The 23,960-nt window shown below is 37.2% G+C and overlaps 2 protein-coding genes across 3 annotated transcripts in view; one reads left to right on the plus strand and one right to left on the minus strand.

Annotated features, from left to right (window-relative positions):
• HERPUD2 (HERPUD family member 2) overlaps positions 1 to 23,862 on the minus strand; it is a 36,047-nt gene extending 12,185 nt beyond the window's left edge. Inside the window, exons 1-5 of one of the 2 annotated variants that reach the window (XM_070369521.1) lie at positions 23,571 to 23,827; positions 22,965 to 23,374; positions 7,256 to 7,333; positions 3,790 to 3,903; positions 1,142 to 1,296 (exon numbers count right to left, since the gene is read on the minus strand). In XM_070369521.1, coding sequence (XP_070225622.1) covers positions 1,142 to 1,296; positions 3,790 to 3,903; positions 7,256 to 7,333; positions 22,965 to 23,111 — 494 coding nt within the window. In that variant the 5' untranslated portion in view covers positions 23,112 to 23,374; positions 23,571 to 23,827. Of the gene's footprint in view, positions 1 to 1,141; positions 1,297 to 3,789; positions 3,904 to 7,255; positions 7,334 to 22,964; positions 23,375 to 23,570 lie in introns of both variants that reach the window. The other variant, XM_070369523.1, reaches the window with a different exon arrangement.
• The window catches only part of SEPTIN7 (septin 7), a 292,002-nt gene that overhangs the window by 69,298 nt on the left and 198,744 nt on the right, over positions 1 to 23,960 (plus strand). The window lies entirely within an intron of this gene.

The raw sequence follows: 23,960 nt of genomic DNA on the forward strand, positions 1-23,960 counted from the left end.
TTTCCTTTACTTCAAAAGTACTCCAGTTTCAGACATGACCCAGATCTAAACTGTATTCCCCAAGATCCTCCTCTCTGAGCTGTCCACAGCTGCTGTGGCTGTTGGCTGCATTCCCCCTGGAACTGCCTAACCCAAGAGGCCTATTGTAATTGCTAAATATAAGGCAGCCATAGCAAGCTTCTTGAGTAAACTCCTCTTAAGAAAGTCTCTGGATAACATGCAATGGTTAGCATATCTTCATAATACATCACCAGAATACTTATCACAATACTCTGTCTTGGTAGTTACCAAGCCTGGCTGATCATAAACACCAGTAGAACTTTTAAAAAACAGATTACTGGGCTCTATACTCTTCCAAGAACACCTTATTCACCCATTTGTTCTTCAGAAGACTAGTTTGAGTAGATCTATAGTGAGACTGGGGCTTCCCTGATGGCTTAGTGGTAAAGAATCCACCTGCCAATGCCCAAGATGTAGGACACGCGAGTTCAATCCCTGGGTAAGGAAGATACCCTGGAGGAGGAAACAGCAGCCTACTTCGGTATTCTTGCCTGTAAAATCCCATGGACAGAAGAGCCTGGCAGGGTATAGTCCTTAGGGTCACAAAGTTGGACACGACTGAGCACTTGAGCATAACATAGTAAGATTGAGTAAAAACAAAAATTTTAGTTACCTAGATCCTTGCTATTCAAACTACGGTCAAAGCATCAGAAGCATCAGCATCACAGCCGAGCTCACTGGAAATACATAATCTCAGGCCCTGTTAGACCAACTGAATCAGAACCCGCATCTTAACAACATCTCCAGGTGATTAGCACAAACATTAAAGACTGAAAGGTACTACCCCCGACAATTTTAATGTACAACCAGCTTTCGAAAGCACTGCTCCAGGGAATTCAGTTGCAGTCCAGTGCTCTCACTGCAGAGGGCACAGGTTCAGTCCCTGGTCAGGGAACTAAAATCCCACAAACCACACAGAACAGCCCCCCCAAAACTGCTACACCTAACCCTCTAATTCAGAAAACATATAATCAGGTATATGAATAAATTTCAAATGTACTTTGATTAGTGAAGGGGGCTACCATGAAAGTCTGGAGTCATAGATTTTTAAGAGGACCAAAGCTACCACAGTTTCACTCACCCTTGCATTACATATGGGACCTGATGGCTCTGTGCTGGGTCAGTCTGTGCTTGTGGAAGGGTACGTTGCCTCAATCCTTCTGAGGAAGAACTGGTAGCTAAAGTCAAGGTTTCTTGACTGGATGATGGAGTTGATGATCCTGACTGATCTGAACTCTACAAACAAAAATGTAATTATTTTTTTTCAAGGAGATTTAACTCATTATAATCACAATATTATAGACACATTACTAAAAATGCATCTGTGAAATCCCTCCGCAAAGAGTGAATTCTAGAAATTTACTGATTTGACTTGCGTGCCCAGCATAATAGGTATATTTATTTATTTATACATATAGGTATAAATAATTTAATTCTCATGAGACTAAAGAGTTTAGAAAATCAAAATCCATTAATTATACAATAATAGTCCATTTCTCAACTATAAAAGGCTGAGTAGTAATTATATACCAAAAATAGCATACAAAATTTGTGAAAATTAATGCATGCAAAGCTCTTTTCATGATGCTTAACACATAGGAAGTGTTCAATAATGGTACTAATAACTGTATCACTTAAACAGTTACTATGTACCAGCTACTGTATAACATGCCATTAGTCATATACTGGTTTAAAACACTGAAGAGCGTGCTAGAATTTGGTGTTATCTCTGACATTAACAAGGAACATAACCTTACAATTCACTTAACCCCTAAGTCACAGCTTTCCTATAAGAAATGAGATTGAACTAGATTTTCAAGATTCCTTTCAGTCCTAAAATCCTATTAAAGATACTACCAACAAATACTGTTCTTTTTTTTTTTAACAAGATAAACAAGATACCAAACAGAATTTTAAAATTCTAATGCATTAATGGTGTCAGTAACTTACAGATTCAACAGCTTCAATCAATATAACCCCTTGAAGACCACCTCAATTTGTTGCTGTTTGAAAATAGTTTGTCAAGTGTTTTATGTAAATTTAAAACACAATTACAGTTTATATAAATTACCTACTTTAAAAAACTGGATACAAGATAATTTCGACATCCTTCCAAGTGTGTTAAAATCACATTACTGGTACTGCCTTCCTATTTACAGCATGTCTTTTTACATGTCTACCTTCCTTAGTCCTGCCATGTGAGACCTTTGAAAAATTAACAAAAGCTTTAAAATGTTATTCCATACCAAACAGACACCAAATATCTTACTAGGGAGGCTGATTATTAGGCACACAACCTGGAAAGGCTTCTTTTTTGGCGAGATTTCGTAAATGGATCATCAAAATATGGTATTCACTAAAAAAAATTAATAGAAGAAAGGCCTAGGCATTTGGCAGCACACCCTAATTTCTCTAGAACTAATTATTTCTGACCTTATTAGACAACTTTCATGAACAGATTTTTAAGACATTATCAAGTCCCACTGAAATTTATCAGCCATAAAAAAATTAAGAGGAATTCAATTTCATTCTCCTTTGATACTTCTTAGGTTTTTTTATAACACACCTCTGAAAAACTGAATATATATTATAAAGAAATGAAATCATGGCTGAGGAACTACTAGATAAGGGAAAAGAAAGTTCTCTGTCAACAGAAACTGGAGCAACACAACTGTTCAAAGACTATAAAGAGAATTCTATGCCAGTACAGGGTTTTGTCCCTTCTTATGCAAGGTGGGAAACATACAAAGACCCTTAGGTTTATGGACAAAACAACTTTCAGTTTAGAGAAAGCTGAATTCCCACGGCTAGTACTAGAAAATACTTACCATTGAGGCTATGCTAATTAAAGAGAGCAACTACAAGATCTGGTTTCTTAAAGACGCAGTTAACAACCAGTCTCTCGCTTTCACCCCTGCCATTCATCCCCTCCTCAAAATTTTGGCTGGATTCCTGACAAGAAGGCAAGTACACTTAGCAGCACAAAAGTTCCCGCCCCGGGGAGTTTACACAGCTCCCCACTCGACCAGTCCTTTTCCTTCACTCCGAAAGTGTCCCACAAAGCTTCCACGGGAAACCAAGAGTAATTTAACATAAAAGAATTTGGACTGTGTAAAAAAGGTCTAAGTTGAAAAGTTCAACTAGTTTTTTAAATTTCCAAAACAATTTTAGGCAGATGGAAAACTAAAAAGGGAAAAATGAATACTCAAGTCTGAAAGAACTGGGTACATCAAGTAATTATTCTTCCCATAGTCGGAATATACACTCAAATCCAGTCATTTTAAAAAACAATTATTGAACAAGCAATCTTCTTCAAGAAGATTTAGCAAACTTAAAGTTTAAATACTTTAATCTACCTTGATTAAATATAATATATAAAATACCTTAAACATTTCTGAAATATTGGCTGTAGAGTTTATATTATATAACCATATCATAATTCTGTCTTTTCAGTATTTCAGTAATTAAATACTGAAAATTGGCTCTATTACTGACCTGCCATAATGAGTTATAATTTGACCTGCAAATTATAACTCATGGGGAACAGGCTTCAAGGGATTACACTGTGTACTGGATCTCTACAAATGAAGTTTAAATGACTAACTTAAGCTGTTCACAACCCAGTCTCACCACCCATGAGATCCAGTTGTTCTGTTTTCCACTTAGTTTTTAGAGGCAAGAAGGGATAATCAGAAAACTTCAGCATTTACTCTGCCCAAAACAACTCACAGAATTGCTGTTGGATGCCAGTGCTTCATGACTTTCTCTATTGGTGCTGGATTTTGGAGAACTGGGAGGAGTCCGGGAAGTACAGACTAGATGAACCATATGATACTCATCTTGCTAAAATTAAAGAAAATTACATTTAAAGGGTAGTACTGGAAAGTACACAGCTCAAAAATGTCAGTGGCTAAGCAGAAATACTCAAAACTTAAGTGTCTTCCTACCACAGCCCTTTTGTTAGTAACACACTGCTGTCACCCGCACATAAACTGGGACCCTTCTGAATTCAGTGCTTCCTCCACGCTTAGAGAATGGTCTCAATACTCAGCAACTACTACATGAAAAAATTATTATTTTGTATACCAAGGAGTTCTGAAGCAAACACTGCTGTAAAGTTGTCAACGCAACCTAGTATTTCAGTATAAAAGTACTACACACAGTAATATCAGCACTGTGACAGTCACACTGAAGCTTAGGCCTACAAACTTCGAATAGTAAATGTTTTCATTATTTGAAAACTTACAGTGATAAGGAAACTCAAATAGCCTCACTACAGTCTCATCTGTCTGAATTTTAGCAATAGTATTTTATTTTTTAAGTCAAAAACTGGTTTTATCTCTAACACTTATACACAGACATAGAGCATATGTTTGAACTATATTCTGTAAATATTCCAAATGTTTCTCCATAAATCTACAACTATGAGGAAGGAAAATACTCTAAATATGAAGGAAAATACTCTAAAAATAATTAATTGGCATTTTAGCTTAATGATTTCATGAGTATATCTATCATAGGCATAAAGCAAGTAAATAAGGTAGAGTAAGGAGAGGCAGAGAAGAACAAAGGATGGCGCAACAATTTTAAAAAAGAAAAAATCAGAAAATGATTTTTTAAAAGGGGGGTGGTGCATAGCAGGAAATAATAAAAAAAAGATGCCCAGTTGTGAGAAAGAGAAACAAAGCTCTGGGAATTCATCATCTTCCATAAACAAGAACTGTGCTTAATTCTGAGGTGAATCCAAGAAAGGGCAGGAGTCAGGCCCTCCCCTAAGGAGACTCATGATGTTCTTAAAAGAACAGACTAGGGCTTCCCTGGTGGCCCAGTGGTAAACAATCTGCCTACCAATGCAGGAGACACGGGTTTGATCCCTGATCTGGGAAGATCCCACAAACAGCAACTAAGCCCATGCACCGCAACTACTGAGCCTGTGCTCTAGAGCCCAAGAGCGGCATTTACTGAAGCCCGCGCGCCCGAGAGCCTGTGCTTGGCAACAAGACAAGTCACCGCAGTGAGAAGCCCACACACTGCAACTAGAGAGTAGCTCCCACTCTCCACAACTGCAGAAAAGTTGGCACAGCAACGAAGACCCAGCAGCGAAAAACAAATAAATAAATAAATATTTTTTAAAAGAACAGACTAGCACATTAGAGAGCAATTAGAGAAATACATAAATCAGTCTTTTGCACAAAACTGAGATGCATGAACTATAACTGTTTATGGGTTTAGAGGAAGAAGTTACTAGGAGTTAGAATACTAAAGGCATTCCCAGAAATAGCATTACATGAGGTACACCAAGCAAAGCAGGGAGAAAGGATGCCTGATTTACAATGTCCCCTTAGCTTGGGAATACAGACCAGTAAAACAAGCATCCAAGTGTAAGATGGTCATCCTTACAAACGTAGTTTCAAAGGTCATATTAACCACAATTACCTCATAGTATTTATTCACCTTTGGGAAATGTTTCTATAAGACATTTTATAACTAAACAGGTAAAGTTAATGACAGCATTTAACTGAAAGAAGTAAAGTGTTATACAGTCCAATGATCTGTTCGAACTGTAAACATACTGTTCAAAATGTTCTATGATAAGGGACACAACAGTCCTTTGACTGAAGCTGGGTGGTTTTTGTTTGTTGTTGTTGTTGTTTTAGTGGGGACGGGGGGAGCGGGGGGGAACGCATTGGCCATAGAGGCACATGTGGGATCTCAGTTCCCTGATCAAGGATTAGGGTTAGGGTTAGGGTCAACTGATCAGGGATAGCACAGGGTCTTAACCATTGGACCACCATGGAAATCCCAAAGCATTTTAAGTATTCTGGTTGGGAATGATTTCTGGCAGTAAAATCCTTTTTAGAAGTATGCATGTTCAGACTCTAGCTATCCTTGGGTTAAAATAATAAATCTATATTTCAAAGAGCATATAGTGAAAAAAGTTTTTAAGGATAAAACCAGGAAAGAAAATGAAGAGGTGGAACATAGTGGATTTGGGGGGTAGTAAATATTCTGTACAATATTATAAGGTGGATCCTTGTCATTATACATTTATTAAAGCCTACAGAAAGTACAACACCAACAGTGAACCCTAATGTAAACTAGGGTTTGGGGTGATGATGTCAATACAGGCTTCAACTCTAACTACTGTAGCACTGTAATGTAGACTTATGTGGAATGCTGTTAGTGGGAGTAGCTGTGTATGTGTGGAGGTAGGAGTTATATAGGTAATCTTTATACCTTCTTCCCAATTTTGTTATGAACCTAAAACTACCCTAAAAAATAAAGTCTATTAAGAAAAGAAAGAGGGGAGGATATATGCTACAAAAGCCAGTATTTTTGAGATAGAGGGAGAAGTAGGGAGAGAGAGACAGGGAGAGATGTTATTAAACCACTTTGGCAACCTGAAACTACATGATTAAAATGAAAATGACAGCAGGAAGTCACACTAGCAAAGCTACAAAGTCAACTATCTAAACAGAAGGAATACACTAGTGTAAAGTTTTTTAAAATTTCCCACAGGTGATCATAAACATACACAAGAGCATAAAGAGATTAGGGATATCCAGAAAACACTGAGTTACATAAAAAATCTAAAGTGAAACCTAACAGCTACATATTCAATTCTGCTACATTTACAAGCAAAAAGAATCTCAAATGCAGAAAAATTCTAAAAGTATAAATTCTATAAATAAACATGAGCTAAAAGCTGCCATTAAAGTAACTAATATTCTATCAAAAAATTATATTAAAATATATTTAACTCTAAGTACCAGGATTCAAAGTTTGCTAATGGACCAAGTGGGCTTCCTTCTGTAATATTTGAGGTCCCAAAATTAAACTCCTAACCCAAGTTAACTTGTATTAAAATGTCATGTAGTTTCATCAAAAACAGATTTAAGAGAGGGGACTGTTACCAGTCTACTTGAGCACTCTACTCCTGCATTAATGATAAGTCAATATGGCTTTCTTCCACAAGATAACAAATCCCTGAACACAAATGTGTAATGCTATTTCAGATTTAGCTATCAGATGGATATATAAAACTTTTGACTAATCAGAATCACCTATTATGCTACCCAAAAGGGTTGATTTTAAGTGTCTAAGAACTAAATTGGTTGGATATCAAAAGAAAGTTCAGAACATATTTCCTCGGCACTCTGAGTAACTGGTATTGAATAGTGGTGGAAAAGCTTACTTTTCTGAGAATGTCTTTCAGCTGCAGATGATCGGGAAGCAGTCTGCCCGAATACACCAATCTCTGATCCTTCGTCAACTAAGAAATGGGATAAAGAAAAAAATTCAACTTTTTCTAATTATACAAATTGAAAGTTGGGAGTAAGATGCCTTACTACGGGTAAAGTAAAATTCCCTTTAGGCACAAATACGCAGAAAACTGACATAATTTAAGAATTTGGTTTTTCCAAATTCCATTTAAGACATTAAAAGTTCAGCAAATGGTAACATATCTACTGTAGATATAATAAAATACAGATAATTACCAAATTATCTTTAAAACAGGGGGAAAGTAAGTAAATTGGAAGTTGATCTTTCAGCCATAATGCAATGCATGTGTGACTGTCATTAAAAACCTTCAAGACTATTAATGAGAAGGTGGCTGGCTTTCTATTAACAGTCAACAATGGGATAAAATTCCAAGGTCACCAGTGTTATTCTGCATTATTTTGTCAGTATTTTTAATCAAAAGTATACATAAAATTTATTTTCTTCTTTAGTAACATCATGCAGGGTAATTTATCAGTTTTAAATTCAAAGCCATTTGGATATAGTTTACAGTTTTAGATAACTATTCTAGTTTTTATTATTCTTGCCATTCTCATGAACACATTTGTACATTTTTCAAAAACACAAGACTAAAGAAAAACAAACTCAAGGGCATGGAGATCCAAGTGCCATCTCCATATACAACCCAAAATATAAAATAAATTCTGGTTATCTCTGCCTTATTTTGTACTTCTAATAAATCTGCTAAGTGCTCACACTACAAGCATTAGGTATTTAAAATAAAAACATTTATGTACAGTTCCCATAAGACCTCCTATTTCATAATGGAGAAACAGGCAAGCGTTCCTTGAATTCTATTAAAACAAATATTGGCTATATTGACAATTACTAAACATGCCAAATCCAAACAATAACTGTAACAATTTTCAAACAGTCTATATATGCAACATGGCTAATAAAAAAGAGTCTTACATTAAAATTAACCACAGTAAAAAGAGCCATTTTGTAGTTAAGACCTGTGGTTCAAGGGTCCTTAGGTACCAAAGGTATAGTTGTCCTTCCAAGATACTTAGCTTTTAGGCAGAATTTAATTTCCCCAGAAGTATTTTTGAGTGCACCATTCCGAAAATGCACATATACAAATTCTTATATATAAACAACCAAATACAACACAGGATTTTTTTGAGAAACTACATATCACAAGTCTTGAAACTTTAATCAATACATATGAACAGTGAGTGGGGCACAATAGTAAATTATGTAAGTTAAACGCTAAGCGATAAAGACTGATTTAAGCCCTGGAGAAATGAATTAGATGATGCTTTGTAAGTTTCTACAATATACTTATTACTTCAGCTGCAACCTAAAGAAGTTCCTTTGATAAATACTATAGCCATAATAAACTATCAGTTCAAACATTTCATAGATACTCCTATGTCATATCACTTGATACAAAAAATATCAGTCTTTTCTTATGATTTTACTTTACTATTAAAATTCTCAAACACACACAAAGTGGAGAGAATAAAATGAAGCCCCTTACCATCTTTGGAATTCCCAAATATCTAGCTCCAACAATTATCAACATTTTGCTATTCTTGTTTCATTTACCCACCCCCATTTCATTTTTGGCAAGGAAAAGAGTTTTAAAGCAAACACCCCATATCATTTCTTCTCACGTTTTAAAAAATAGCATGTATCTGTAGCAATTATTTTTGTAGCTAACCACAATATTACCACCTTCAATAAAATTAACATTAATTTCTTATTAAGTAATATCCAGTACAGCTCAATTTTCCCCACTTGCTCAAAAATGTCTTTTTAGGGATGTGTGCTGTGCTGTGCTGAGTCACTCAGTCGTGTCCGACTCTGTGACCCCATGGACTGCAGCCCCTGTCAGGCTCCTCTCTCCATGGGGATTCTCCAGGCAAGAATACTGGAGTGGGTTGCCATGCCCTTCTCCAGGGGCTCACCCCAACCCAGGGATCGAACCCAGGTCTTCCGCATTGCAGGCAGATTCTTTACCATCTGATGGTTTGTCTAAATCAGAATCAAACAAGGTCCACACATGGAATTGGGTTGTTATGTCTCTTTTAATCTTTTAACAGCTTCTACTTCTTTCAAAATTTTCCCTGGGTACATGTTGCAGTCTGGATGTAACTGACTGTGTCCTGGTATCCTATAGTTTGTCCTGTAGTCTTCTGTAAATGCAGTTAGATCTAGAGGGTTGATTAACTTCAGGTTCTTTTTTGTTTGACAAGAGAACTTCCTGTTGTATCACATCATTATTAGCACATGTAGACTGGGTGACCTACTTTTAGTCATGTTAAGATCGATCAGTGTGTTTAAATATTGTCAGCCTGATTCATCCCTATGAAGTCTCCATCAAACATTCACCTTTTTAATAACTTAGATCAAACTGCCTAGATCCATTATTTCATTAGGGCTAGAAAATAATTTTGACCTCTGTAGTATGTAAGAGCTTCCTTGCTTTCGGGCACATAAGGTTCACCTTCCACATTTCTTTTGCCAGGCCTGGAGAAAGCCATAGTTCCAGGGGCTTTATTCCTTTTAATAGGAAATGGCATCTAAAGACAAAATCTGGGGCCTAAGGCTACTTATGGTCACTTGCTATTATTTCTAAGATTCTTCAAGAGAGATACAAAATATGTATTTTTGCAAAGGAGAAACTTAAACCCAGAGTGAATATTCATTTTTCTGATTTTAATTGAATGGTATACGGTTTTTTATTTTATTTACACATCTGTCACCCTGAAAATCTTTTTTACTAATGATATTAACAAAATTATGCCATTAGCAAAAGTACTTATGTGCTTTATCCTACTATGTATAATCGCAATAATTCTGGATGAGGTTTAAGATTTCTTGTCACTTTTTCAGTCCTTAGATCTATCCTACTAAAGATATGTAGTCAAAATAGTGTTTCAAAATTACTTGTAATTTTGGTTAACATCCTGACATTGTTAAACTGTGTAGGAATTTTTTTTCCATTTAATTTTTAAAATTATATATAACATACAGAGAAACAAAGGAAAAATTATAGAACAAGGTACAAAGAGGTTTAGCTTCTGTCCCCTACCCTCTTCCTCTGTAATTCTGAAATACCCTTCCATGGTTTTTCAACAACATAACAAATGTGGATATAAGCACACTTGTGTTTCCCTTCTTTTTTCACATAAAAGGTAGAACACGATACTCACTCTTTAGTACTTTGTTTTCTCACCTATTTTACCCTGCCAATTACTCCTTAGCAGTATAAAGATGTCTTCCCCACTCTTTTTAAATGCTCCATTACATAGAAAGACTAAAATTTACAACATGGATATTTGAATGTTTCTAGGTTTTTGTTATATACTCATAACATCCTTCTTTCATACTATTCATTTCTCTATATCCCCCACCATATCCTGCAACATAGAGCTCCCTGGTGACCTTGATAAAAGCAATCTTGGTGGAACAGTAGGGTAAAAACTTAACTGGGATGTATTTAAGAGAAAAGGAGAGGAGTACAGTTAAAAATAGTGAATATTCACAATTTATAAGGAGTTGTGCACTAAAGACAGAAAGGGAATGAAAGTAATAGCTGGAAGGGAAGTGGAGTCAAAAGAGGATCTTGTTTGTTTTACTGTTTTGTGTTTTTGTTTTTTTAAGGAAAGAGAAATAACATGTTTGTATGCCAATAGAAATAATCCATCCTCAGGAAAGTGATGATGCAGGAGAGAAAAACAGAAAATTTCCAGAACAATGTTCTTGAGTAACTCATAAGGGGTAAAATCTTGTGTGAAGGAGTTGAACTTAGAGAAGAATATGGCAGAGAGAGGCGAAGAAGTGTTAAGAAACTTGTACACAATCCCACTACCACCATTCTTTGCCTCAGTTTTCTTATTTAAAAAATGAAGGCAATAATAGTACCCATTTCACAAGGTTGAATTTTCACAACAATAAAAATGCACACAAACCTCTAACAACAGAGCAGAACACTCAGAAAATGTTCAATGAGCATTTGATACTAATCTCTAACAACTGCTTCTCTGACATCATGCAGTTTCATGAGGATTAATGAGATTTTGTGACAGTATTGATAAGCTGTATGACCAGTGGCAGACTACCTTTGTTCATTATGTATAAGAACATGATTAGGATACTGCTAAATAGGTTTGGTTAAAGTTGCAATAACTATCAATTTAATGAATAAAAAAGCAAGCCCTATTCCATGTTTGAAGAGCTTTCAAGAATCAGTTTAAAATGCCATTTATAAATAACAAAAAGAAAACTTTTAATTCATTTCACCTTCTCTACATAGAAAAATATTTGAAATTAGTTTAAAAAAAAAAGTCAAGAAGTCCATGTGCAAAGCATAAATTCCTTACCTTCAGATTTTTAGTGAAAGGATGTACTGAATGGATGGGATGAAAGAAGTATTTATCAACTACTTCAAAATGTAAGAAAACTATGTATTAGCTGCTTTCTACATAGGTAATCTCCACTTTACTACTAAACTGTAGCAGTAATGGAATTAATCATGTACTTTATCACAAGTATCATTTTTAAACAAGATGGGACATAAAAGTATGCTAGAATATTTGGACTACTGACATGTATATATATAAATTAAGTACAGTGGCAATCCAACTTAGTTTACTCTCATAACTATTTAGTAGATAGGTTTAAAAACAATTTTTTCACAGAAACAATACAGACCACTATCAGTCAGCAACCTCACAGACTCCAGAAGCCCATGCTTGAAAAACTTAGCCATATAAATTAAAGACATTTAGGAAGATCACTTAGTTTAGAATATAGGTACTAAAATCTCATGAGAGTCAGCTATAAAGCAATCATTCAGTTATCTATAATGATAATTCTTGTGTGAAAATTAAAAACTCCAAATTAAAGATTTTGAGAACTCCTAGTCCTAAAACTATGAGTCCTAGTTTCAGAAATACATACAAATACTCATCAAACTTTCAAACCTAACAGCACACAATCTATTTAACCCAAAATACAGCTGACTGAAATAGTACTACTAAAAGCCCAGAGACTGATAATCCCTTACTGCCAAGTCCTATTTTTTTAAAGCCTATACCCACGGGCTTCCCTGGTGGCTCAGACGGTAAAAACATCTGCCTGCAATGCTGGAGACCCAGGTTCGATCCCTGGGTCAGGAAGATTCCCTGGAGAAGGAAATGGCAACCCACTCCAGTACTCTTGCCTGGAAAATTCCATGGATGGAGGAGCCTGGCAGGCTACAGTCCATGGGGCCACAGAGTCCGACACAACTGAGCAACTTCACTTTCTTTCTTTCATACCCACTGAACAGAAGAGCTGGGTAATGGCCAAGAAAGTCCCTCAGCAGGATGAGGAAGAGCATGGCCAAAAGTGCCTAGCAAAAGCTTCTGACATTTGCGAGGAGAAAAGACCATGGCTTTCACCATGTGCACCTCTGGAAGAGCCATCAAAGTTTACAAAATCCATTAACAGGCATTTGTACATTTCACTCATATCACTGGTCACTGTCCCTCCAGAGTCCTTTTCTAAATTTTTCATCCAATTTTAAAAGTGAAGAAAGCTTCTTCAGCTGAGATGCAAATTTGCTTCTCTATCAAAGGCCTCTCTCCCTCTCAGACCCAGATCCATATATCCACCCATTTATTAGACATCTAACACCTTCAGATATCTTTTTGAGTTTTTGTTGTTGTTGTTGTTGTTTGTTTTTTGCCTTTGGCCACACCGGGCAGCACATGGGATCTTAGTTCTAGGACCAGGGATCAAACTCATGCCCTCTGCAGAAGATATGCAGAATCTTAACCACTGGACCACAAGTGAAGTCCCCACCTTCAGATATCTTAGTAAGCAACTCAAAGTCAAAACATCTACAACAGTTCTCAGTTCCCAAATCTCCAGATCTTTCCCCTTACTTGTTCCCTATTTCTTAAACAACTTGCCACCAGCTGTTTAAGCCAAAACTCTGGGCGTTATCCTCAATTTTTCTCTCACCTTGTCTAACATATCTAACCATCAGCAAATCTCACGGACTCTATCTCCAGAAGCCCCTCTCAGTCCATTTCTTTCCATTTCCATTGTCATTATTCTAATCTAAACTGTTACCTCTTGCCTGAACTTCTGTAATATTAATAAACAGCATCTTTAATTGGTCTTCACACACTCTGGTCTACAGTCAGTAAACAGAGTGATCTTTTAAAAATGTGAATCACTCCTGTCTCTCTCTAGTAGATCCCTACCAGTCTGGATTTAATTCTAATTCCTTACCATAACCAGGTGGTCCCAGCAGATCTGCTTTCCATCTCTTTCCCACATCCTCTGATTTTATTCTTTCCTCCTCTCTCATTAGCCAAATGGGCAATCACTTAGATCTCCAAACATGCTAAGCTCGTCACCAACTCAGACACCATTCCTGTAGTATTCTCTCCCAGCTCTTGCACACCTAACTTTTTCTTAATCATCTTTTGGGTCTTAACTTTAAAATGACCTTCTCAGAGAGGCCTTACCTGATTTACAAACTTAAAGAAGAGTATTGTCTTTTACACACCCAGTTTGTTTTCTTCATAACACAAACCATAATCTGTAATTATGTGCACGAGTTTATTTCCCTAAGTGGGATATGACTGTCAAGAACAAAAGAGGGTCCATGTCTGTCTAGCTCATCCCTCTGCTCCCATAGCCTAGCCATGTGTCCTGCAGAGGAGATGCTAAATGCCACTCTATTAAATGAAGTGTTATGAGTCCAAAAGCATTTACATAGATTTGGAAGACATAACTTATTTGAAATTCATGGTATCAGTTATTTTACATGTAATCATTAAGAAAGAAAATGAAGTATTTAGTTAGTATTTACTCTATGAATCACAATACTAGCTTAAAATACTTGCTGGTGCTAAATTCATCTGGTTCATTTCTGCAAATGGTACTGATATTACCATGTTATTATCAAGGAACAATCGTGTGTTGGTATCTTAGTATTAACTTTTCTCTAAATAAATAGTCTATTTCAAATAAACTTTTATCTTTCCACAGCAAGGGACCATCAATTTTCAAAAAAGCAGAACATAACAAAATTACATTGTACCCCACCCAAAAAATACATGAAGCAAAAACAAGTATGGATGAAAATGTGAAGAAAGAACCCTTTTACATTACTAGTGGGAATATAAAATGGCATAGCCTCTTAAAAAGCTTGGCAGTTCCTCAGAAAGCTACCATATGACTCAGTACACATCCAATCCATCCCTAGGTATATACCAAAGAGAAGAGAAAACACATATCCACACAAAAGCCTGTAAGAGAATATGCACAGAGGAAAAAAGCAGAAACAACTCAAATGCCTACCAACTGATGAATGGACAAACAAAATGTGACATCTATTAATACATACTGCTGCTGCTGCTGCTAAGTCGCTCAGTCGTGTCCGACTCTGTGCGACCCCAGAGACGGCAGCCCACCAGGCTCCCCCGTCCCTGGGATTCTCCAGGCAAGAATACTGGAGTGGGTTGCCATTTCCTTCTCCAGTGCATGAAAGTGAAAAGTGAAAGGGAAGTCACTCAGTCGTGTCTGACTCTTAGCGACCCCATGGACTGCAACCCACCAGACTTCTCCATCCATGGGATTTTCCAGGCAAAAGTACTGGAGTAGGGTGCCATTGCCTTCTCTGATTAATACATACAATGGAATATTATTTGGTCATAAAAAGTAAGGAAGAGCTCATACATGTTATAACATGAATGAATCATGTAAACATGCTAAATGTAAGAGTAAGACATAAAAGATCATATGTATTACAGTTCCATTTATGTGAAATTTTCAGAATAGGTGAATACATAGAGACAAAAAGTAGATTAGTGGTTACCAAGGACTGAGGAAAGAGAAAACGAGGAGTGATGGCTAGTGAGTATGGGGTGATGAAAATGTTCTGGACATTAGAACACCAGACAGTGGTGATGATTGTACAACTTTGTGAAGTATTAAAAACCACTGACTTGTACGTGTTAAAGGGTAAATTTTATAGTATCTGAATTATATCTCAATTTTTAAAACTGTTGCTTTAAATGGAATATTCAAATGCCTTCAGATAATCAGAAGGAAAAGGAAAAAGAATTATTTAATTTTACTGTGGTTGATAATAGATTAAAAGTTTTCAGATGCATAAATTAAATAAGACTTGACATTTTCTCCACTAAAAAAAACACTGAAAAAATTCAGTTTAAATATCAGTAATTTAATTTAAATATCTGGACAATCAGTGCTTAGACACAGTAACAAACCACACAACCATCAACTGAATTTTCAATTGGTTTGGATTATAAGCTACAGTATTAGGAAAAGAATGGATTTTGAGATCTCAATTCAAACTCAGTTTAACTTGTAAAAGTGACACAGTTTTATTTATCCAGACCTACTAATAACAGTATTTTTTACTTTGATTAAAAATTCATTTCTCTATTAGTTAGGGTAAGTAACACTAACTGCTATAACAAACCTCAAGATCTCAGTAGCTTAGCACAATAGAAGTTTCATTTTTCTCTCAATTAAAACAACATTACATGGTGTCCTTTAAATATAAGAATTCAGAAGACTCAGGATTGGTAAATTTAAAATAAAGTACTAATGAAATTGTCAATTAAAAATTTCTTCTGTTAAGATACTGTCTACACAGAGTAACATATAAATACACTTGACTATTTCCGTTAACAGCACCACCATTCTTCCTTCTGTTCACACCCTACATCAATAGTCAGCAAGTCCTATCAGGTATACTATTAATAGTGCTTCCCAGGTGGCTCTAGTGCTAAAGAACCCACCTGTCAATGCAGGTTAGACATAAGAGACACAGGTTCTATCCCCAGGTCGGGTAGATTCCCTGGAGGAGGGCACAGCAACCCATTCCAGTATTCTTGCCTGGAGAATTCCACGGACAGAGGAGCCTGGCAGGCTGAAGTCCTTAGGGTCACACAGAGGTGGACACGACTGAAGTGACTTAGTACAACATACTATTAATACTCTCACCATCTCCACTGCTCCACCCTAGATGAAGCCTGGTGATATATGGCAGAGCAGAGGCAGCTAAATTACCAAGCTGGAAACATCCTGTTGGCACTCTGAGTAGCCCAGAGACAGAACTATACCACTCCAAATAAACAGCTGCTTAATCAGCTGGTCCCAAAACTTAGCTACCTATTAACAGAGATTGCTAAAAACCAAGGTGAGGAAAGTTCATCTGCTAGTATAATATACAAAAATAAATCCTAAACTGGGAAAAGATGTTTTCTTTCTAAAAGGTTTACATATATTTTATCTGAAGTGTCTGACTTTTTAATGTTTAACTAGATAGCAAAATGAAATACTACGTATCCCTAATGCATTTAAAATATTCATAAGAGTCTAACATGAGTTTACTAAGAGAACAACACTTTTTTATTTCTGGCAAGTCATGTTGCTTGCTTGCTCATCAGTCATTAGGTCATGTCTGACTCTTTGCAACCCTATGGCCTGTAGCCCGCCAGGCTTCTCTGTCCATGAGATTTTCCAGACAAGAATAATGGAGTGCGTTGCCATTTCCTTCTCCAGGGGATCTTCCCAATCCAGGGATCAAACCTGTGTCTCCTGCATTCGCAGGCAGATTCTTTACCACTGAGCCACTTGGGAAGCCCAGAAAGTCATGTAGTTGGTATCAAAAGATTAGATTTTTTATGTGAAGGACTCAATGGGTCTCTCATGATTATGTTTGGCTTAAAAAAATCATGTCCTTAGTATATCCAACTTCAACATAATCAAACAGCTTAGCAAATGCAACAGTCAACTTACATGTTGGTTCAAAGAACTACAGTCCAATTTCTTTGAAAACAGTTAACTATTAACATTTCCGTACTTACATATAATTCAGCTGCAAATGTCAAACAGCCTTAAAGAGCTAGTTCCCAGGAAGTGCACAAAATATCATTTTCTATGGGAAATGAATTCTGTGAATTTGTACTGAAATGTATCTCCCTCTTATTTCCACTAGATCCACCCAATCTAACGCTTCAGGAAATTTAGAGAGACTGTAAATGGAAGCACAGCTTAATCAAACTGCCTCTACCTCTTATCCTCTTACAACGACAGTAAACAAAAAAAGCTCACAGAGCTTAAACAATAATTTCCTCTAGAACTCCAAAGGGACATTCTGTGTTTAGCTGTTTCTACTCAAAGGCCAAATTAGGTATACATACAACAGAGATGCCAGAATGTATGACTGCTGTGGGTCACACAAACAAGCAGGAATGTGAAAAGACAGGCAAAGCTATGTACTGTGAAGTCTTAAGATATTATGTTCCTATACCTTCTTTATAATTTATCAAAATAACAAAAATAACCACAGTCTAAACTGATACATTAGAACAGTATTAAAACTATGTTACCCATTCACCTGTAGTCTTTAGATGATAAACCATCTGAACACACACGTCTTTTTACAGTTTACTTACTTCTTTTTAATTTGCAAGTATATAACTGATAGAGCCAAGCCCTAAATGCCTTTCTTCATGTTATTATATATAACCACATATGTTTAAGATCTGAGGCTTGCAATCAGACCAGACCAACCTAAATACAAATTCTGATTCTACTTAAAGTTGTATGACCTTGGGCAAAAAAAAAAAATAACCAAGTCTCAGCTTCCTCATCTGTAACAGAGAGCTGATAATAAAACTTACAGCATAACCTATGAGGAATAAATGTGATAAATATATAAAATGCTTAGTAGAATGACTGGTATACACAACAACCACTTAGTAAATGTCAGTTTAAAATCAGAGCACCAAATATGACAGTTAAGTAAAACATTCAAGACCAGCAAATCTGTATTTATTATGTATGGGAATTCCATGGCAGTCCAGTGGTTAGGACTCCATGCTGTCACTGCTGAGGGCCAGTTTCAATTCCTGATCAAAGAACTAAAATCCCACAACCAACACACCACTGCAACCCACCCCACCCCCAAACACACACACACCAAAAAATTATTATGTAAAGGAATAAAGTTCTAGAAAAATTCTATTTTTAAAAGCACTGATGCATGATTAAACAAAACATCACCTTCACAGTACTGTTATTTTCCAAGAAAGACATTAGAAAAAGGCTACAAGAGGAGCATAATAAAACAAACTTTAGTCATCATTCATTCAAAACTTTTAACTTTCCATCAACCTTTGATAAAAATCTTATAAAACAAAAATTAGGGTGGATTATAGCCCCTTTAAATCAATAGTTTTGAGGTGATTAAGCAAGCAGATTTTTAAAATGACCTGTCTAGTTATGATAAGTGAAGTAAGTCAGAAAGAGAAAGATAAATACTATATGATATCACTTATATGTGTAATTTAAAAATATAGCAAACTAGTGAATATAACAAATATAATTAGTGAATATAACAAAAAAGAAACATACTCACAGACAGAACAAACTAGTGGTTACTAGTGAAGAGAGGGAAGGGGGAAGGTAATAAAAGGGTAGGGGACTAAGAAATACAAACTATAATGTATAAAATTTAAGTTATAAGGATATATTGTACAACACAGGAAATATAGCCAATGTTTTACAAGTTTTTTTTTTTTTTTTTTTTTATAAAAAATGACCTTCCTAAGTAAGGTAATAGGGAATTACAAAAATAAGGGAGATATAAACCTCAAATTATATTATAAAAGCTACTCCCACTGACAATGAAAGTAAGACTTCTATCTGAACTGTAGGCAATTATGCAATGTTACATTCTCAGAATAGAATCTATACAACTAGTTCTATTCCTATTTCTTTAATTCTAAAAGAATCAGAGCAAAGGCACAATTTGAAAAGGCAGCAAGAGTGGGGAAATCTCTCCAGAACTGAGAGACATGTTCAACAGGCACTCTGAGTTCAAGACAGAAAAATGGGAAACAAAAAGATACACGTCCCTTCAAAATTGATTTCAGGGTAAGTCATGTTCATCTTAGTTTGTGTATAAGAGCAAACAGTAAGAAACAAGATAATGAAAAAGGTGCCTAATTGGATTTAGAGATTCTTACTTTTTATTTCCCATTTTTAAAGTTTTGTCTAGGACAGTCCATTCTACTGAATAACTTTAAGTTCAACCATTTTGATATTTACATACCTGGTCTAAACTAGATCAAAGTCTGAAAACTGCTCAAGTAAAAGAAGTCCTCTTGATAGGTTATCTTCACCCACTAGTAGCAATTACCTAAATTTCAGAGTAATTATCTCACACTACAGGCCAAGTTTAAGAACTGAAAACCTAAAATCATTAAGTGATGACAAATGTCATATTAGAATATGATTCACAATTATATACACTATCAACATGAACTGCTGCACTAAACAGGTCTTAAACCATGTTCTAAACCAAGTATCAACACCAAAGTTAGATAAATCTCCACCAGAGCTCAATTTCAGATCTGAGGTTTTTTGTAATGACTGTTTAAACTTCTGCATAATCTTTTAACACAGTACTATACTACCAGGTACTAGATAATATAAAGCATTCAAAATCATCAGGGCAACAACACCTCTGAAAGAACAGTTAAAAAAAGAAACTATCATCTTACCTCCCTAAAACTGTTCTCAATCCTTTAAGAAAAATGTTTCTGTGAATCTTTTCTAAAACAGCTTCACATTCCCTTATCTCAGCTCGAGTGAACTGTTCCCTTCCTGTGTTCCTACAGCACTCAGTACCTCCTTCTTGTATGACACTAGCCACATGATATTCTATGTCTGTATCCCCCACTAGACCTGAGCTACTTAAGAGCAAAGGACTCGTATCGCCTTTTTGCTTACTATATAGACCTTCATATGCCAGATCAATAAATCCTGATTAAATAAATCAATGAAGCCCAAGCACATGTGCTTTGGAAGGAGGAGTATATTTGTTGTGGGTTGGGTTTATTGAGGGAAGGAGAGGTTGAATTAAATGAAGTCAGTATCTGACCACAAAACTAAAATCCTAAGATTTTACACACTGTTGCAAAGTTTAGCCAGAATTCCATTAATAGCATGTAGAGATCCTAAAAGAACAACTTTAAATCTCCATTCTTCTTCCAACAGCTCTCATTTATTTTCCTAGAAGCCACTGCTCACAGGGACCAAGGCCTCTACCTTACCTGACCCACCAGACCCAGGAAGAGCAGTAATGACGAGAGCTACAAACTTTCTACTTCTTGCTATGAAACAGTTGCTTCTACCAGGCACTAAACTCTTCTCTGCTTCAAAGTCCACCCACCTCCACCAGGCAGAGATGCAAAGAATTAGGCATGAGAAATGATCTGTTAAACACCAACTAGCACCTGAGACACTTTAAAACAGAATCAATGTTAAGTAGTCATTGTGGGTGGTCATAAGAACCTAACCTTCCTTTATATTATATCATTAATATAATATTGTTTATATTGTTAAATTTCTCTGTTCTAAATAACAACTTTACAAGTAAACTTTAAGAACTCCAATTCCTATGCTGAGGACTAACTATGGCTTTGGAGTATCATTAAACAGTTGGTCTGTTCAACAACTGTGATACTTCAAATCAGTTCTAGATGATAAAAAAGTTAGAATGTTAAGTATGTCAAATCTAATAACCTTACAAAGTTTTCAGTGAAGTCCTATGAAAATAAACACATGTACACCATCCCCACTCTCATTAACCTAGAAATAAACTTTAGATATTTTCACTTGGAGAAAACCTGCTGGAGGACAAAAAAAGGTTTGCCACAAGGCCAGGTAATTAACAGGCTGCATATTATTTGGTACAGCTTCCAAAACTGCCTCCAGCATGTCGTAGAAGCAAGCGGGTTAGGAGAGAGGGGTGTAGAGAAATTTGCAGCTTATCTATCCTCCAGCAGCTGACTGATCCAGATGGGCACTGACAGCCCTCCACTGGAGATTAGTGCTAAGAGGGCAGAACTCCTGGCAAAAACAGGCTTATCTCAGGTGCAGGTTAAGACAAACGTGTTTTACACTCCTCTCTTATACACTTCCTTAAAAAGAAAAAGTTTCAGAAAAGTGATAACTCTTGTTCTATCACAGTACAAACCAAGTCCCTTTTGGTTTACTCACATAAAGATCCTCACATAAGTATATATTTGAGCATATATCTTAGGTAAGTACTTAAGATATATGCTCAATAATGGCTCTTTTATGAACAGTACTATGGACATCCATGACTTTCAATTCCAACTACCCTAAAAAGCTATTTTCTACTTCATCATATGCAATAGGAAATCTTTCGCAAAACAGAAATTTTTAAAAAGAAATTGTTACCCCTGTGTAAATCTTTGCTTTCAAGATGTGAATGAATTAGAGTTCCAACAATTTTGTTTCAAGTACTTAAATACATTAGGGTTTTTACTTTTCCTTCTAAGAATATTTGTATGAAAAAATACTGACAAACATAGCTAATGCCAACTAACAGTTGTTTTTCTACATCTCCTGTTTTTGCAATAACTGCCCTATTTCTATAGTTGTTCTAGAAACCTAAACGCCTAACTAAACTTAATACTGTAACACTGAAACAGTACTAATTCATTAATATCTTAATATAGATCAAGTGTCTTCCTTACTTGTGTGCATAAAACAAGTGTTAAGTAAAACCTGGAAAGCACAGTTGCCTTCCAACACATCCTTACTGCTGGCTTAAATTTGCCAGATGCCAAAAATATTTGCCACCCTAAAAATCCAAGCCTCTTCATTAATTAAAAAAAAAAAAAAAGTTTAGTAATGGCTGAAAACTACTTATTCAGGAATGAAATTTTTACACAGTGGAGAACAAGAAAGCCTCACTTTCACACACTGTACATGACATACTTCTCTAAATTATTCCAAGACTTAATTATCAACTATGTTGATAACTTTCAAATCTAACTTTGGGAACAGATGGAGGTGCACTGTTTTATTTATTATGTCTGCAATATCCAGATATGATTCAGAATGGAAAACACTGCCACACTGATTTACAAATGGCTATATGAACGGAATACAATGATGTACCAAATGGTGGCGGGGTGGAAGGACTGTTCTCTTCTAAATTAAGAAAATTTCTGTGTCCTCTACAAGAGAAAAATGAGAGAGGGAGGGGCAGGAGAAAGTCAAACTAAAAACTCTTTGCTTCTTAAAACATATATACTAGTGTGGAAACTATAACTTTTATAGAGGTCACATGCTTATTTCCAAGAAAAAACTCGCTCTTCAGCAGAAAGCAAATTTCTGGGCCAGGTGTTTAAAGTAAAAAGGAATTTTATTCTAATAAGTAATAAAAGCTTTAATATGGGTTGTAGCGCTTATCTTTTTTCTTAAAGGATGCATCTGTCATTCGCACATTAGGTTGATGACTTTGAGTACAAGGAAAACAGTCCTACTGTATGCCTGCCAATTCTCACGTCCCTTGATATTTCTGTATACTCTTTACTAATTAACTGAACCTCATCAGGAAGACATTAATGATGGTTCAGACACTCAAGAGAGACACATAACCTCGGGATGCAAAATACCTCACAGTCAAAAAGAGACCTATTTGACTCAAAAGGGGAGGGGATAAGCAGGGAGTAAGGGAGTACAGGACACGAAAAGCTGTTGGCCAGAGCAGTTGTGCCCAGCTTTTAGACACTTACTGGTTTGCTAGGGTACACGTTAGACAGATGCGTTTTTAGTTTCCCCACGGTCCAGTTCAAGAAGCAGCTAATAGTCTGGTCACTGTATTTCTGATTCGGTGCTTTAATGATGAGGGTCACAGGAATCTCCATCCCATTTTGGTCCATGGTGCCCCCAAAGTCTTACAGAGTCAAGAGGAGCAGCAGTTAAGCCCAAATGAGCCGAGATGGTTACTGCCGGCGCAGCTGGGATGGAGCGGAAGCGAGTGTGTTCTTAATATTCCTTGTCCAAGTCAGTCATCGGGCGATACAAAGGCCATTGCAGGTACCGAAGATGATGGGCAGCGGCGGCGGCGAGGTCTGGGGGCCCGGCCGTGGGTGCAGTTTTCCCCGCCAGGTCCGGGCTCTGCCGGGCTCCGCCGGGCTCCGGACTACAGAAGGAGGCCCGGGTGAGAGAGAAAGCGGTGAGAAGGGAGGGGTGAGGGCGAGACAGCCCGAGCCACCGCCCCGCCCCCGCCGCGACCCCCAGCCTGAAACGCAACAAGGCCCCTACGCGATGGTCCCTCCACGCGGGTTAGAGAAGGGCACGGGCCGCTCAGGGCGGCCAGCCGTGACAGGCAAGGCTACCTGAGAGATGGCCGCGGGTCCCGCCACCGCTGCCCTCCGCGCCCAAGCACGGCCACCGATCGCACAGTCTGGCCGGGCGTCCTCCGCGGCGGCCGCACCCTTCCTGCTGATCGGCGGCGCCCAAGGTCCGGCCCCGGGTCTCGCGAGGCGGCGCGGTGGCAGCTGGAGAAGTTGGCCGAAGGGCGCGGTCAGCTCTCCGCCCGACCCCTCGGGCAGCGGAGCCGCGGCTCACTGCTGGGTGCGGCCGAGAAGGCGGCAGGTGGCAGGAGGGCGGGGACTAGAGTCGGGGCGCCGGCCGCGAGCGCGCTGGTTTTGTTGTTGTTGTGAAGAAGGTCCGGGTCCCTTTAAGCCGGAAAACGCAGGGCGGAAATGCGTCACGGGCGGCTCGCC

The sequence above is a fragment of the Bos mutus genome, chromosome 4 (genome assembly GCF_027580195.1).
Source record: "Bos mutus isolate GX-2022 chromosome 4, NWIPB_WYAK_1.1, whole genome shotgun sequence".
NCBI lineage: Eukaryota > Metazoa > Chordata > Mammalia > Artiodactyla > Bovidae > Bos > Bos mutus.